The 15226-nt window shown below is 42.7% G+C and overlaps 1 protein-coding gene and 2 non-coding genes across 3 annotated transcripts in view; all 3 read right to left on the bottom strand.

Moving 5' to 3' along the window:
• Positions 1–15: 15 nt before the first annotated feature.
• The window catches only part of ZRANB3 (zinc finger RANBP2-type containing 3), a 59012-nt gene continuing 43801 nt past the window's right edge, over positions 16–15226 (bottom strand). The window contains exons 15-22 of the mRNA XM_064154297.1: positions 14511–14711; positions 13924–14015; positions 11002–11103; positions 5275–5417; positions 4375–4500; positions 2739–3132; positions 1377–1508; positions 16–886 (exon numbers count right to left, since the gene is read on the bottom strand). Coding sequence (XP_064010367.1) covers positions 788–886; positions 1377–1508; positions 2739–3132; positions 4375–4500; positions 5275–5417; positions 11002–11103; positions 13924–14015; positions 14511–14711 — 1289 coding nt within the window. The 3' untranslated portion in view covers positions 16–787. The remainder of the gene's footprint in view (positions 887–1376; positions 1509–2738; positions 3133–4374; positions 4501–5274; positions 5418–11001; positions 11104–13923; positions 14016–14510; positions 14712–15226) is intronic.
• On the bottom strand, positions 12232–12350 carry LOC135188315 (5S ribosomal RNA). The gene has a single exon (XR_010307656.1). It is a non-coding gene; the product is annotated as a 5S ribosomal RNA (ribosomal RNA).
• Positions 12869–12987, bottom strand: LOC135188358 (5S ribosomal RNA). Its single transcript, XR_010307673.1, has one exon. It is a non-coding gene; the product is annotated as a 5S ribosomal RNA (ribosomal RNA).

The following is a 15226-nucleotide window of genomic DNA, read 5'->3' as shown; positions in this document are numbered from 1 at the left end:
ACAAATATCACCAGGAAAAAGAGAAATGTGTTTATTTGAGGAAATGTGAAGTAACCGTGAAGAGAGCCACGTAAATGGTCTAATGTAATCAGCATCACTGCAGCCTTGGTCAGGAGAATGTGACTAGCATTTGCCAGAAACTATAATTGGTAATATATATTGTTCCTTAGCCTGGATGAGTTTCTAATAGAAGCTGGTTTGAGTAAGAACCAACTTCAATACACATTAATTCTAAATGCCAAAGCCCTGTAAGCCAGGCCCAGTGCCAACAGTAGGCCTTTCACAGCTGATGAGAGCCATGTTAGACAATTTTAGAAGAGACAAATCACTCACTCATTCTATTTTTGTCGTAACAGATACCAGAGCCTGTGTCTTCTACAGCAGTTTTGGTATCTGAACAAAGAAAAGAATTTAAACTTCACTATCTTGGTCCACACTGTGCCTAGTACACCTGAAGCCAATGGAAGTTTCAACAGAACTTCCTGAAATTCTTGCAACTGTGTCACAGCAAACCAGCATTGCTTTAGAATCACACTGCACTTACACACAGAGATTGAGCTTTAAACCACAGGGTCATAAAAACAGAACCATGATCAAGTACTTTGGATGTCCTCACCCAAGGCCATCTGACAATTAGTGTTATACATGATGACTTGGTTTTAATTCCTTATTTTCTTCTATCAACACCACACTAGACTACAAAGCTGCTTTTTAAGTCGGCATATGAGGAAAAGTGATGGAACTGCACAGGTTTCTGAGTTACAAGGTAAGGGAACAGATTTTGCACTCACATCTTCACAAAGAACTTGGTGATATCACAGCCGTGCTTTATGGCTAAAGATCGTCTCTTCAGCTGGCTTCTTTCTTTGGCCTGCTTTGCTGTTCTCTGCACAAGAGACAGACAGGTCTGGTCAGAGTTGTTACTTGGTGACAGCGTGCTCAGGGGAAAGAACTGACTACCTTTAAACGTCAGTCTAATTTCATAGGAGGTAACATCATAAGGTTAATGTTCCTTTACACCTTTGCTGTTTGGGATGGAGAGGGTGGGAGTACAGGGGCTGAGAGGGGACATACCCTACCAGCTGTTGCCACTACAAAGAGGTGTGGCAACCAGCCCCCACTGAGGGGCACAGGACAGCACTGCCACCAAGCCTTGCCTGCCCCTAGGGCATCACCTTACACATGGGAGAGGGGTCAGTGGGGTGAGATGGAGCCAGACTGCACAGAGTGGTTCTAAGCCCAGGGTCAGGCTACGTTACACCTCTGTGAGTCCCGGCACTGAAAATACTTGTGTGCTGTGGTAAATACCACCATGGTGCAGTTGCCACAGCACTTCTCTGTGAGAGGACAAAGATGTCTGGCAACACTGTACTGACCTCTCTGTGGCAGACAGTACACAGGGTCTGAAGGTTCTCCAGGGAGCACTGTCCTCCTCCGCTGTAAACAGGCTTGATGTGGTCTACCTGCCAAAACTGGCCTTCTGTTGGGTTTGTTATTATTTCATTCAGCTGCAGTAAACAAAGGACATGACATTGGAGTGTTAGATGCTCCTTCTGAACTACAAGTGTGTTCTACTGTTAGAAGGAGAAGATAATTGAGGGGAGTAGCTATTTATAGTTGTCATCAGAAGGCAAGCAAGACTTAGTATTTTTTTTGTTACTCTACTGGACAAGCCAACAACTGTAACCTCAGTTGCCATGTTTTCTCCTAGCCTGCAGGGTGCTGAAGCACATCACAGTGAGTCAAAAAAAGACAGGATGGAAAGTTCAGTTTCATTGAGTGGCAGAATAGCTCACCTTCAATGCCATCATATCATCAACTGCTAGTATTAAAACCAAATATAAATAACAAGTGAAAATGTGCAGTAGCTTAAAGCAGACTCCAGCTAGGTGCCTGTCATGTAAGTTTTTGATCAAGACAGTGTAAATTGTACTAAGGAACACTCTGAAACCTCAGGTGAATAGGCCAAATGTCAGCTTTCAGAATGTAACTTAACAACAGCAGGGAGTTCTGTTCACTTAGTAGGCTGTAAGAAACCCTCACTCCCCCAGGCTTCTCATCTCAGTCTTTCACAAGTACACCACCTTACTGTACAAAGCGGCAAGCAACAGGACTATCTCCTGCATACAAGCCAATAAATTACTTTTTCTTTTGCAAGTTTCAATGGAGTCTGCAGAATTTATTTAAACAATTTAGCACCAGCAGTTTCTGAAGCAGAATTTCAACACTGCTACAGAAAATGAAGAAGTCTCTTAGTTTCGGAATAAAAATCGCACATACGAATGTTCTGCCTCCCTACTCCATTGCCTTCAAACCAGTGAAGCGGCAATCACACCGTGGAAGAATGGTGGCAGTATAGAATGTGCTTTGAGGAGCTGTGCCAACTGGCTTTTGTTAAGCTTCCAGCAAATGTTCTGCAAAGTAGGAATAACCTCGTGCATCTAGACTACATCCCTTCTGACACTGTTTCATAACCATCAAGTTAATAAAGCACATGTCAAGTGCAACCATCCATGGTATTTACAGATGAAGTACTTAAGATGAAAAATGTCTTAGAAAACATTGGAACTTCATTTCTTTGTGGGGTTCTTTTATGGATTGGCCTTTTCTTACTCTTGTTGCTGACAGGTTAACCTTCAATCTTTAACCTGTAAGAAGAACCTTTTTGGATTTCTCTGAACTATCTGCTTCAGGGAGACACAGGTTAGCCATTACTGTTTAACAGCCAATACTAGTACCTGCCCAAGCGGAAGGTGAGACATCCAAGAACTCTCCAGAAGTTTCTTTCGCTGACTCTTGGGAGCATCTCTGACACTGAGATAAAGCTCCTGGGCATTTTGTTTACAAAACTGGCAGACTCCGTGTTCAATTTCAAACACTTTAATCCTAAGGTAGCTCTGACTGGAGCGAATTGAGAAGTCCTCCTGGCAGGCATAAGAGCAGAACCTCATGTCCCAGGCACGGGCCTGGCAGCCTGGCTCCAGCTGTGCTGTTGGCTGTTGACAGCTAAGACAGAGGGGGTTCCCCTGGCTGTCCAGGGCTTGCAGATAGCCTTTGGGTGGGGAGGAACCTTCAGCTTTAGTCTGCTCTGAATGAGGAGCTGAGGGCCCTTTTCTGTTGTCTGAAAGCCATCTGTTTGCAGAGAACAAAGTACAGTTGTTAATAAAGGAAGTATTCAGCAACACAGTTTAGTATATTTTTATGTACTGCACATTTCCATAAGATACATTTAATGCTCTGAAATACCAATTTTAGCTGAAATAATATCTTGCTCAGACTGATTCCTACAGTAATTGGTTTGTATTTCCATTTAAAGAAAACTGGACAATAGAAGAGATTCTTCTTTTGAATATTTTAAGACATTTACACATGTGCACTGAGTTGTCAGCTGAAATATTGCTGTATTTATAAAGAAATGGTGGTTTCTGTCCAGCATTACACATGTAAAATGTTTTAGCTCTCCTCTTTAATAGAATTAAAAGAAACATCCTGATTTCTCCACACAACCTTCAAGGCTACCTGCCAATTTCCTACTCCAAACAAGGCATACCTTTAGAATCATAGAATAAACCAGGTTGGAAGAGACCTCCAAGATCATCCAGTCCAACCTAGCACCCAGCCCTATCCAGTCATCTAGACCATGGCCCTAAATGCCTCATCCAGTCTTTTCTTGAACACCTCCAGGGATGGTGACTCCACCACCTCCCTGGGCAGCCCATTCCAATGGGAAATCATTCTCTCGGTGAAGAACTTCCTCCTAACATCCAGCCTATACTTCCCCTGGCACAACTTGAGACTGTGTCCCCTTGTTCTATTGCTGGGTGCCTGGGAGAAGAGACTAACCCCCACCTGGCTACAACCTCCCACCTGAAGGGAGGTTGTAGCCAGGTGGGGGTTAGTCTCTTCTCCCAGGCACCCAGCAATAGAACAAGGCAGGATACAACAGGCAGGATACAATAGGCAGGATACATGCTGCTTCTTTAATGAAGTATTGTAAAAGGGCATGTTCTGTCTAGAGTTTTTGTGTTCTCCTTTTCTCTAAATTTGAAGGAAAAAACAGAAGAAAACTTGATGTCCCCAATTTGCTGTTGACCTCACAAACAGACCTGAGCTAAAGTTCTTTTTTAACTTAAATGAATTGTGTAGCTATTTTCTCATTTAGTTTTAATCAGACTCAGCTAATTAGCAGCAATGTCAGCGAACAACAGATGAATTCTGAATTGTTACAATAGCTTATTAAGTAAGAAATTTGCTGTAGTGCTAGGCACTGTATTTCAGCAAAATAAACAGTAAATTAATTTTGCTATCTTAAAAGAAGTAAAAATAAATGCATGGAGTAAGAGCTTAATCACCTTACTGCAGGAATAAACTTACTTTGTGGAAGGACCTGAGTGTTCAGCAGAAGCATTTTCTCCTTCTTTGGAGATGAGACGCACGCTGCCCCCGCTGCTGCTGGCTTTGCTAAGTGAGGCTGCTGCTACGTCCTCCTTGGTCAGGTACCTAGAGTAATGCCAACCTCTGTCATTACTGCAAAGAGAAGAACCTTCCTCAAAGAGCATTTGTATGACCTATTCTCTTAAAACAGTCCTCATTTCCCAGATGAGTTTGGGAGAACATACTTCACCATCATACTTCCTTATTAAAAAATTACCTTTTCCTAAAACAAGATTCAGCTCTACCCAGCAAAGAGTTAAGTTGGTTTGTATATAACCATTAAAAAATTAAATCAATTTGGTGTTGCTTGACAGGGATACAGTCTCAGTTCAGTGAAGACTCCCAGCAAAGAAAAGAAGAGTTTTGGGAAATGTCACTCACAGAGAACAGAACTGTTTAAATGATAAATAAGTATAATTAAAAATGAGTATCAGACAACACTGGAGTAGCCTGTGAATTATGAATGCAGCATTACACCACTGATGGCAACTGGTAATTTATTTCTGCTTCCAGGTGAAGCAAAGAAGATTCTTGGACCTTATTTTTCTATTGAGTCCCTGAGGTCAGGATTTTTGCTCAAAAATCTCTGGCAACTTCCAGATGTTTAATGATGCAGCACAGCAAAGTCAGCACCGCTGCTGAAAGCGGCATGGTGCCAGGCAGGGAAGCAGACACTTCCAGTCCAGCAGATTTACTGGCATGCTTGGCTGCCCACGTTTGTCACTGTGACAAGAAATCACACAAGGATCACTTCAGTCTCAGCATCATTCCACTGAAAAGTTACATTAAATACATCAAACTTCCTGTAGCAGTTAGGAAGAGGAACTAAACCCCACATACCTTTTTGTGCTGCTGGCCACCGACTGCTTTTTAGACAGCTCCTCTGCAACATGAATAGGACTACAAAATATCTGACCACTTTTTCTGACAATCCTCTGCTTCATTGCTGTTAGATGATTCCATTCTTTCACAAACCTCAGTATCTGGTAGAGAACATTACTGTCAGCAGCATGACAGGTATACAGAGCTAACTAATTACAGTCAAAGAGTGCTACAAATGCATACATTCAGAACTGTCTGAAAACATTTGCTGTGATCAGAGACAATCCCTTCAGGTAATTTTTCATACTAGTTGCAATCCTTCCATCCTTACCTGCTGAAGAACTCCAACAGCTTTGGTACTGACTACAAGAATGGTATGTGTTGATCCAGAAGACAGGAAATAAGGCCACAAACAGCCTTTACTATGGTTTCTTAATAAGGCCTCAGGTGAACATTTCTTGTGTAAGCAAGACTTTAACGATGGGAAAAACAACCATGCAAAGGAGTTTTCCTCTTACAGCATCCATCCTGCTGTTGGAGCTGGTCTTTCAGAAAAGGAAATTTTCCTCCCCTTTCCAGAACAGCATTCAGAATTGGGCTTACAGATACCCTTTCTTCTTTCCTCTTTTCTTTCCTCTAACCCAACATGCTTAACATTGCATTAACAACCTGCAGTGTATAGCTGATGTGCTCAGTTTTAGGCCCCTCACTACAAGAAGTAGTGTCCAAAGAAGAGCAATTAAGCTAGTGAAGGGCCTTGAACACAAATTCTATGAGGAACAGTTGAAAGAACTGGAGTTGTTCAGTCTTCAGAAGAGAAGGCTGAGGGGAGACCTCATCACCCTCTACAACTACCTCAAAGGAGGCTGGAGCGAGGTGGGGGTTGGACTCTTCTCACATGTAACAAGTGACAGGACAGAAGGAAACAGCCTCAAGTTGTGCCAAGGAAGATTCCAGTTGAATATTAGGAAAAATGGTTATCAGGCATTACAACAAGCTGCCCAGGGATATGGTGGGAGCCACCATCCCTGGAGGCATTTAGAAAGTGCATGGATGTGGTGCTTAGGGACATGGTTTAGTGGTAGTAGATTAGCAGTAGTTGTGGGATTGTGAATTCTAGTCAAGTGGTTGGACTTGATGATCTCAAAGGTCTCTTCCTACCTCAACAGTTCTACAATTCTAAGCTGAAAGACCCACTGAGTTCAACTAGGTGTTTGGCCATTTCTTAATAAATGTTTTCCAGCTTGTGAAATTTTAATGTCATCACTACCTTACTTGCTTTGAGGTTACTACTTCCTTTCACAATAATGCAGTGTCAGAAAAACACAGGTAAATTAGCAATTAATGACATGAGAAACCAGATCACCAAATTATCTTAACAAGGCATCTGTTTTAATTGCAATCCTCTTTTTTTGTAGAATATCAGTGCAGCACACAAAGACCTGACTAGCAAGTAGAGACAGGCTCAACTATCAAAGTAGTCCAAGGACAACAGTTTCGGGCAGGTTACCCTGCCTTTTGTCATCTTCCACAGTAACCTCAAATTAACAGAACCATGGGATCTTGAGGAAAAACTGATGAACTGTTTAACAGGACTTCAGAGCAAAATGAAGAGTAGAGCACAATACTGACCAATTTCCTTATTTTGCATTTAGAATCTGAAAGTGTAATAAAAGAAAGATGCTCAGAGGAACTTAATTCCTGGCACTGAATCTAAAGGGGTTTTTAACAGGTAAGGGAGACAAAAAAAAAGCAATCCTTTGAAACTCTAAACTGACAGGACTGGTGTCTTTCATGAATTACCTCAATAAATGTAACTACAGAACAGAGAGGGGGGAAAACTGTTCCATATAGGAATCTGGAATTTGTAATATGGCTGTTTGTTTTAGCACGTGTATAGGGGAAATATTATTTCATTCCATCATTTCTACAACAGAAAAGAAATGGCAGTAACACTACAACAACTGAACAAGTGGCTTTATCATTTGGCTTTTTTCCATTCTGTTTTTCCTCTCCTTCTCACCAACTTGCAGCTACCTGCAGCAGTGTCATACTGTGGCTGAAAATGGACTATGAGAAGAATAAACACATTGTGCACTATGGACTTCATCGTGACTTCATCTTTTTCCAGAACAAACTTCCATACTTCAAGATTGGCAATGATGCTGTCTTTCTCCTTGGAGTATTTCTACATGGCAAATGTAACAGTGACAATGAGTCCCAGTTCCTCAGAGCTGGAACAGTGTGATGGTTTAGGTGTTCCCCGCCCCCCACACTTTAGAAAAATCACCCAGACTAGACTCAGCCAGCTCTGGAAACATGAATGAAGCTTATATTTACAGCTAGCACAGTATACAAGCATATATTTACAGTATATACAGTTATATACAGAAATATACAAGGTGAAAGGTAAATACAGAAACACAACTCCCCTCCCAGAAACCTGAGTCCCCAGGAGGGGCTCTCAACCACCCCTTCACCTTCCCCCTGCCCCTCTCAACCTTACCCCAGTCCCAAGGAAGAATAGAGGTTCGGCCAAGAGGTTAAGAAGCAAAGTGGGTTAGCCCAACATGGAGGGTGTGGTTAGGAGAGAGATGCAGCTCAGCCAGCAGCCTAAGTCAGAGTGAAAATGGTGCCGAGTGTGTGCTATCTAATGTTTTTTTTTTCTTGTTCCCATACATCTCAGCAAGCCTATGAGCGAAGTAGACATCACCATTGTTTTCCTTTCACAGCCTGTAATCTAGTTCATCTCACCAAAACATTCCAGCCTGCTTCAAACTAGCACAAACAGCAAGAAAGAAGACAAGGAAATGGCAGGATATAATGGAAACAGAAGCAAGATCTCTGTTGCATCTTCTAATCTAGAGGAGAAGGCTGAGGGGCAGTAAGTTCCACAAACAAAATTCTCAACTTGTCTTTTCATCCCAGCAAATTGCTTTGGAATCCTTTGGCAGCATTTGTGTTACACACTCATTAGCTGCTGCACAGAATTGTTGGTTGTATCAGTCAGGTATTGGTCTTAGAAATTTAATTTCCAACCCTGCTGGAGAACCCACCAGAAACAATCAGTTCCATCTCTAAATGACAGAGTAATTTTCCAAATTCTATTTCTCTTTAAATGGAGAAGACAGTTAGCAAAACTACATTAAGCAGATAATAATGCACAACCAATTTAAATTCCCTATTTCCTTACTTCAGTAGCTGAGTTTACAATGTTAATGTTCTCATTATGAATGTGATCTTTATTACTGAATTAAATCATAGAGTTATAGAATGGTTTAGGTTGGAAGGGACCTACAAGATCATTCACTTCCAACCCCCTGCCATAGGCGGGGACACCTCCCACTAGAACAGGTTGCTTAAAGCTTCATCCAACCTGGCCTTGAACACCTTCAGGGAGGGAGCAGCCACAACCTCCCTGGGCAACCTGTTCCAGTGTCTCACCACCCTCACTGTAAAGAACTTCCTCCTAACATCTAGTCTGAATCTCCTCTCTTCCAGTTTAAACCCATTACTCCTCATCCTGTCTTTACAAGACCTTGTCAACAGTCACTCCACAGCCTTTCTGTAGGTCTCCTTCAGATACTGGAGGGCCACTATAAGGTCTCCTCAAAGCCTTCTCTCCTCCAGGCTGAAGACCCCCAACTCTTGTAGCCTGTCCTCATAGCAAAGCTGCTGCAGCCCCTCTGATCATCTTCATGGCCCTCCTCTGGACTACTCTAACAGTCCCATGTCCTTCTTGTGTTGGGGGCTCCAGAACTGCACACAGTACTTCAGGTGGGGTCTATTGAGAGCAGAGTAAAGGGGGAGAATCCCCTCCCTTGCCCTGCTGGCCACACTGCTCTTGATGCAGCTCAGCACAGGGTTGCTGTCTGGGCTGCACATGCACACTGCAGGCTCACATTGAGTTTTTCATCAACCCAGACCCCCAGGTCCTTTTCCTCAGGGTTGCCCTCATACATTCCTCATCCAGCCTGGATTTGTGCTTGGGACTGCACCCACCCAGGTGCAGGACCTTACACTTAGCTTTGTTAAGTTTCATGAGGTTGGCCTGGGCCCACCTCTCCAGCCTGTCCAGGTCCCTCTGGATGGCATCCCTGCCCTCTAGCAAGTTGACAGTGCCACAAAGCTTGGCATCATCTGCGAACTTGCTGAGGGTGCACTCGATTCCTCTGTCCATATCACTGACAAAGACATTAAACAGCACTGGTGCCAGTGCACCTGAGGGACACCACTTGTCAATGGTCTCCAGGTGGACATCGTGCCATTGATCACCACTCTGTGTGTGACCACCCAGCCCATTCCTTATCCAGCAGTGCTGCACCCATCAAGTCTGCGTTTTTCCAGTTTGGGGACCAGGATGTCATGTGGGACAGAGTCAAATGCCTCACTCAGGTTCAGGTAGATTATGTCAGATGCCCTTCCTTCATCCACTGTTGTTGTGACCTCATCATAAAAAGCCACTAACTTTGTCAGGCATGATTGTCCTTGGTGAAGCCATTGCTGGTTACCACCAATCACCTCTGCTTTGTTTTCCATTTGCCTTAGCAGAGCCTTCAGGGGCTGGCTGACCTGCACTGGGCACCTGAGCAGGTGGACTTTCCCCTCTATCCTCCTCTGCCCAAACCTCAGTTTCTAATGCCCCATATTTGTTGTGCAAGGGCAGCTGATAAGACTGAGAAGACCAGGAGGGGGCTCTCCTGCCTCTGTTGGGGGAACCTGTCTCCAGTCCCCCTCATCTCCTGGGTAGCAAGAGGAAACCGAATGGGCAGATCCATTTTGTCTGGGTAGCAAGAGGAAACAGAATCCTCTACTACTTGTGCAGCCCTCACTTGCTGCCCCTCCCCTGGGGATGGTATAGCCTGGCTCCACCAGTCAGTTTCCCTTTCACAATCCCATACAGACCTTAGTCTCTCAACTTCCTCCTTTAGCCCAGCCACCATGAATGAAGCTCCATGTCTCAGTGAAGCTGTGCCCTAACACTTTCTGAAGCAGTACAGAAGCCCAAAGGAAGAAGTGAGAGTGGAAGCCTGCTCAGAACTGCAGCTCTGATGCAGTCTAGCACATTCTTCTTCACAATGTGCCTTATTTAATCCATAACCTTTAAAAAGCTATTTTGTTGACTTATGAATGTGAGTTACTAATCCTGTAAATGAGAAGCTAAATGATGCCTGATCGATTCCACCTACCGAAATGTTAACAGGAGGTGTGATAATTTGCTGAAGTAACAGACTGCATAATTAATATTTACATCAACATTTTTAAGATCTGCTTACACTGATAAAAATGTGCCTAGATCTCAAGGTTTGGAAATGTTCTGCATTAATTAAAAAGTCAAAACCACATTAAATACACAGAATCATGCAGAATACATCCAGTTGAAAGAGACCTCAAAGATCATCCAGTCCAACCCCTGACCCAGCACTGAAGGGTTAACACTAAACCATGATCTAAGCATCAGGTCAACATGCTGCTTAAACACCTCAGGGACAGCAGACTCACCACTGTTTTGGGCAGACCATTCCAATGCTGGAGAACCCTTTCAGTGAAGAAATATTTTCTGACGTCCAGCCTAAGCCTCCCCTTGTACAACTTGAAACCATGTCCTCTAGCCCTGTCACTTGACACTAAGGAGAAGAGGCTGGTCCCATCTTTGCTCCAACCTCCCTTCAAATAGTTGTAGAGAGTGATCAAGTCTCCTCTCAGCCTCCTCTACATCGGTGTGCCAGTAGAGTTTGTTCTTACCAGTGAACGATTTCGTTTATGCTGGAAGGCCTCTGGCAAATCCTCCCAGTTATCCAGCTGTATGTCCAGTGGAATGAAATTATGCTTCAGTGGTTCACCATCCTAGACAAGCAAACACTTTTGTTTACAGATGCAGTGAAACACGACCCAGAAAAAAAAAGCATTATCTGTTCCAAGTGAATTATCCTCCCTTCCTATTAAATTTAGTCCCTCAAGATAAGACTTTTCCAGAAACAAGCAATAAGCCACAGACGTATGAAATATGACTAACAGTAATATACCTGAAAGTAAACAGCATGAAAATGTTCTCTTTCAATGTATCTGCATTTTTTTATTTGCAGATATTTTAAGGCAGCTTGTATCTGAACTAAGAAGCTGAAATTAGAACACTCTTGACTGCATTTCCAAGGGAAGTGAATAACTGTGGATCGAAGAATGTAACTTCATTACAATTTAAAATCAGAATCCTAGATAAAGCATTGTTTATTATACTTGGGTTTTTTTAGGTGTCTGAAGAGGTGCTCCTCTACTTCATTTTTAAGGAACAAATTGTCCCAATGTGTACATATAACCCAGGAACTTATTGATGATTTGCAAACATTCGAAAGGAGTCAAAGCAGAATTCCTCAGTGTTCAGCAGAAAGCTTTTGTGCAGTATGTGGCATAATGAAGCTCTAATCCAAGCCAAAACCAACCCAGACCAATAGACAGTTGCCCAAATTCCACGCAAAGTGGACTCTGTTTTGCCAGCTGTATCAGTTAGCCTATTAAAAATGAATTATTTCAAGGATTTGCACTCATTAGTGATGCTTTGCAGTTGCACCTGAATACACTGACTCATTTAGCAGCTTTGAAAAAAAAACTTCCCAGTAAGCTTTTCTATCCCCTAAAAGAAGGAATTGGAAAGCCCCTGCCTCTCCTTGGAAAGATGATGTGGAAAACTGCCAGTTGTTAGTTTCCATACTGCTATTACAATGGCAGATTAAGAATAATGTCTTTTATTCAGGTAGTTACTGACTTTCATACTCACTGAACTACCACCATGCTTCCACCCCACTGACCCACCCAGAGGAGTGCCATGCAAGTCCAAAAATCGGCCACCCAACATCCATCACAAGCAGTGAAAAGACTGAGGCCCCCCTGCAGCGGCACATCCATGATGCTCAACCTGCAACCTGCTCAAAACTGAGAGGTTGCTGCTCTCGCCAAACCTGCCTGGCAAGAGGCAAAAGCCTACGGCACCCAGTATTCCCAGGCAGTCTCCCATCCAAGTACTAACTGGGCCCGACCCTGCTTAGCTTCCGAGATCAGACGAGATCGGGCGTTTTCAGGGTGGTGTGGCTGTAGGCACTGCTGCCTCTGCTAACAGCCGTCTTGTGCCACCCACACAGCTTTCAACACCCTGACACTCAAATTAATTTGTGCACACAAGCTCTCACAAACGCCACACATGCCTCACACATGCACACACGTTGCTAACTCACACAAAAACAGCCCACTCAAACAACACAGAACCTTATAACCCATGCTACAACAAGCTCTCCCATGACACCAGACCCTTCACAACTTCATCCACACCTTCCCTGACAATATCACCCACCAACACACTTGCACATCCACTTCACAGTACTCCTGCCCCCCTCAGATACCAAAAGACCTCTCACCACAACACCATGATGCTTCCACCCTGCTAATCCAACCAGAGGAGTGCCATGCAAATCCAAAAATCGGCCACCCAACATGCATCAGCAGTGGCACCAAGAGAGAAGGTCCCCTTCCGCAGTTGTCCTTCCAAACCCCTGATCTGTAACCTGCTGAAAACTGAAAGGTTGCTGCACTCACCAAACTTGCCTGGCAAGAGGCAAAAAGCCTACGGCACCCAATATTCCCAGGCAGTCTCCCATCCAAGTACTAACTGGGCCCGACCCTGCTTAGCTTCCGAGATCAGACGAGTTCGGGCGTTCCCAGGGTGGTGTGGCTGTAGGCACTACAGTCATCAGCAGCAGCCGTTTCGAGCTGCCTGCACAACCCTCAAAACACTCCACACTCAGCTGTACATGTAGCCCCTCACAAACACCACACCCACCTCATACATTCAGACACATCGCTAACTCAAGCAAAATCATCTCTCTCAAACAACACAGAACCCTACATCCATGCTACAACAGCACTCCGCTATGACACAGCACCCTCCACAATCTCACTCAGAACTACTCGAGGAACGTCACCCACCGCAACACCTGCACATGCAGTTTCCAACACTCTTGCCCAGCTGAGATGTCTAACTTTCTGAAAACACATGATCAGTACTTTATTTTCTTAGTTTGACAGGATTCACTGTCATTTTAATTTTAATTCTATTAAAAAGATTTTATGATAAGACTCTATAATAAAAGAAAGAGCTGCTCAAGGCAAGATTGGACGTGGCACTTGGTGCCATGGTCTAGCCTTGAGCTCTGTGGTAAAGGGTTGGACTTGATGATCTATGAGGTCTCTTCCAACCTTGATGATACTGTGATACTGTGAAAGAACCTAAACCAACTATTACTTGCATTTCTAACAATGCTCTGAGCAGACATGTAATGTATTAGGCCCATTTGGTGAGTGGAGAGAAGCATAAGATCTAGGGAATGATTACTTCACTTAGGAAACAACTAGAATGATAAACTACATAACATTTGTGTATTTCAGCTAATACAAAAGCAGCCATCTTTTTATAAAAGGTGTAACAAATGAAAGTATGCATACACATTCCACAGGGTGACATTTTACTCTGTAACTTTAATCAAATAATCATAGAATGGTTTGGGCTGGAAGGGACCTTAACAATCCCCTAGTTCCAACCCATCTGCATAATAAACATGATAATAAACATGACTGTTATCACTCTTATGATAATAAACATGTCTATTTCAGGTTTACCTTGGTGTAGAGGTGAATTCTATCAGTATTTCTGCTTGCACAAAACATAAGCCCATCATATATTTCAGATGTGTCTGATTTATCTACAACTCCTACAAAGAGAAAAAACATTGGCATTTCTTCATTTACTTCATTCAGTTTACTCAGACATTAAAAGTAATATTATATATGTATCTAATTACATCTTAAGCACATCTTAATAGCTTGCTGCTTGAGCTATTTGTGTATTTTATTTTTCTGTTTCTCCTGAATTTCCTTCCATCTGTTTTGCCAGTGGCTATCCTGAACACAAGTAAATGCCACTATAAGTTTCAATAAAACTAGACAGGTTCATAGCTGCTAGTTTGACATAGTTCTTAAGTCAGCCAAAAAGTCTACATTACTTCAGGAGTTGGAAAAGCTGCTTTTATCCATCATCAGAATTCAATAAACATCCCAGGCTAAACGGGGAAAGTCAGGTGCAGGCGTATCTACGTCTGTCTTTCAGATGTACATGTTTTTATTTAGAAGTTATTTTTCATGCCAGAGGCATTTAATACAGCTTCACGGTGCAACATAATCTTCCTTTCACAGAAGTTCCACTTTACCTTCACACTTTTCTTTACTTTGTTCATTTTCAATTTCAACAGTTTCCTGTTTGCTGATTTCAACAAATTGTTGGGTCACCACTTCTCCCACATCTTTTTTTCTATCTCCAGCACTACACACTGTGCTCTCTTCATTTCTCCTAGAGTCCTCTGACAAGTCTTCCTCAGTCTGGCTAGACAGAGCATCACAATTTCTCTTAACTAAGGAAAAAGAAACAAGAAAAGCAATTCTTTATGCTACCCATACAGACAGGAACCTAATCAAAACACATCTGGAGACGGGACTATGTACTTGAAATACAAAGAAATTGCATTTTACGCTCTAATGGTGCAACCACTTACAAAACTAGAGCTACCTTTAATATTAGAAGAACAATAGCACATGGAACAAAGTTTCCAGTTCATGCAATTTCATGGCACCCAGCTTAATGTCAAAATATATGTAATAAATAGTTATTATGTATACCATAAACACATGAAGTAGTTTTCCGGGCATTGATCTATACTTGTGAAATTCAGAAGCTGTCCTTACTTGAACAAGCATAGGAAATTAAATAAGTTTAAAATAGAAGAATCTTACTCCTTGCTTTGAACCTGAAATGGCAAATATGAGGACAGATTTATAAAGAAGTTGCAAGTTTCTAGATAGATTAAATAAATTTAATAAAAGACATTTACTCTGTTGGAGTAAGAAACGTCCTATTTTCCAGGTAACA

The sequence above is a fragment of the Pogoniulus pusillus genome, chromosome 2 (assembly GCF_015220805.1).
Source record: "Pogoniulus pusillus isolate bPogPus1 chromosome 2, bPogPus1.pri, whole genome shotgun sequence".
In the NCBI taxonomy this organism is placed as follows: domain Eukaryota; kingdom Metazoa; phylum Chordata; class Aves; order Piciformes; family Lybiidae; genus Pogoniulus; species Pogoniulus pusillus.
Note: the sequence above shows the minus strand (reverse complement) of the source record. Positions and strands in the feature narration are given on the sequence as shown.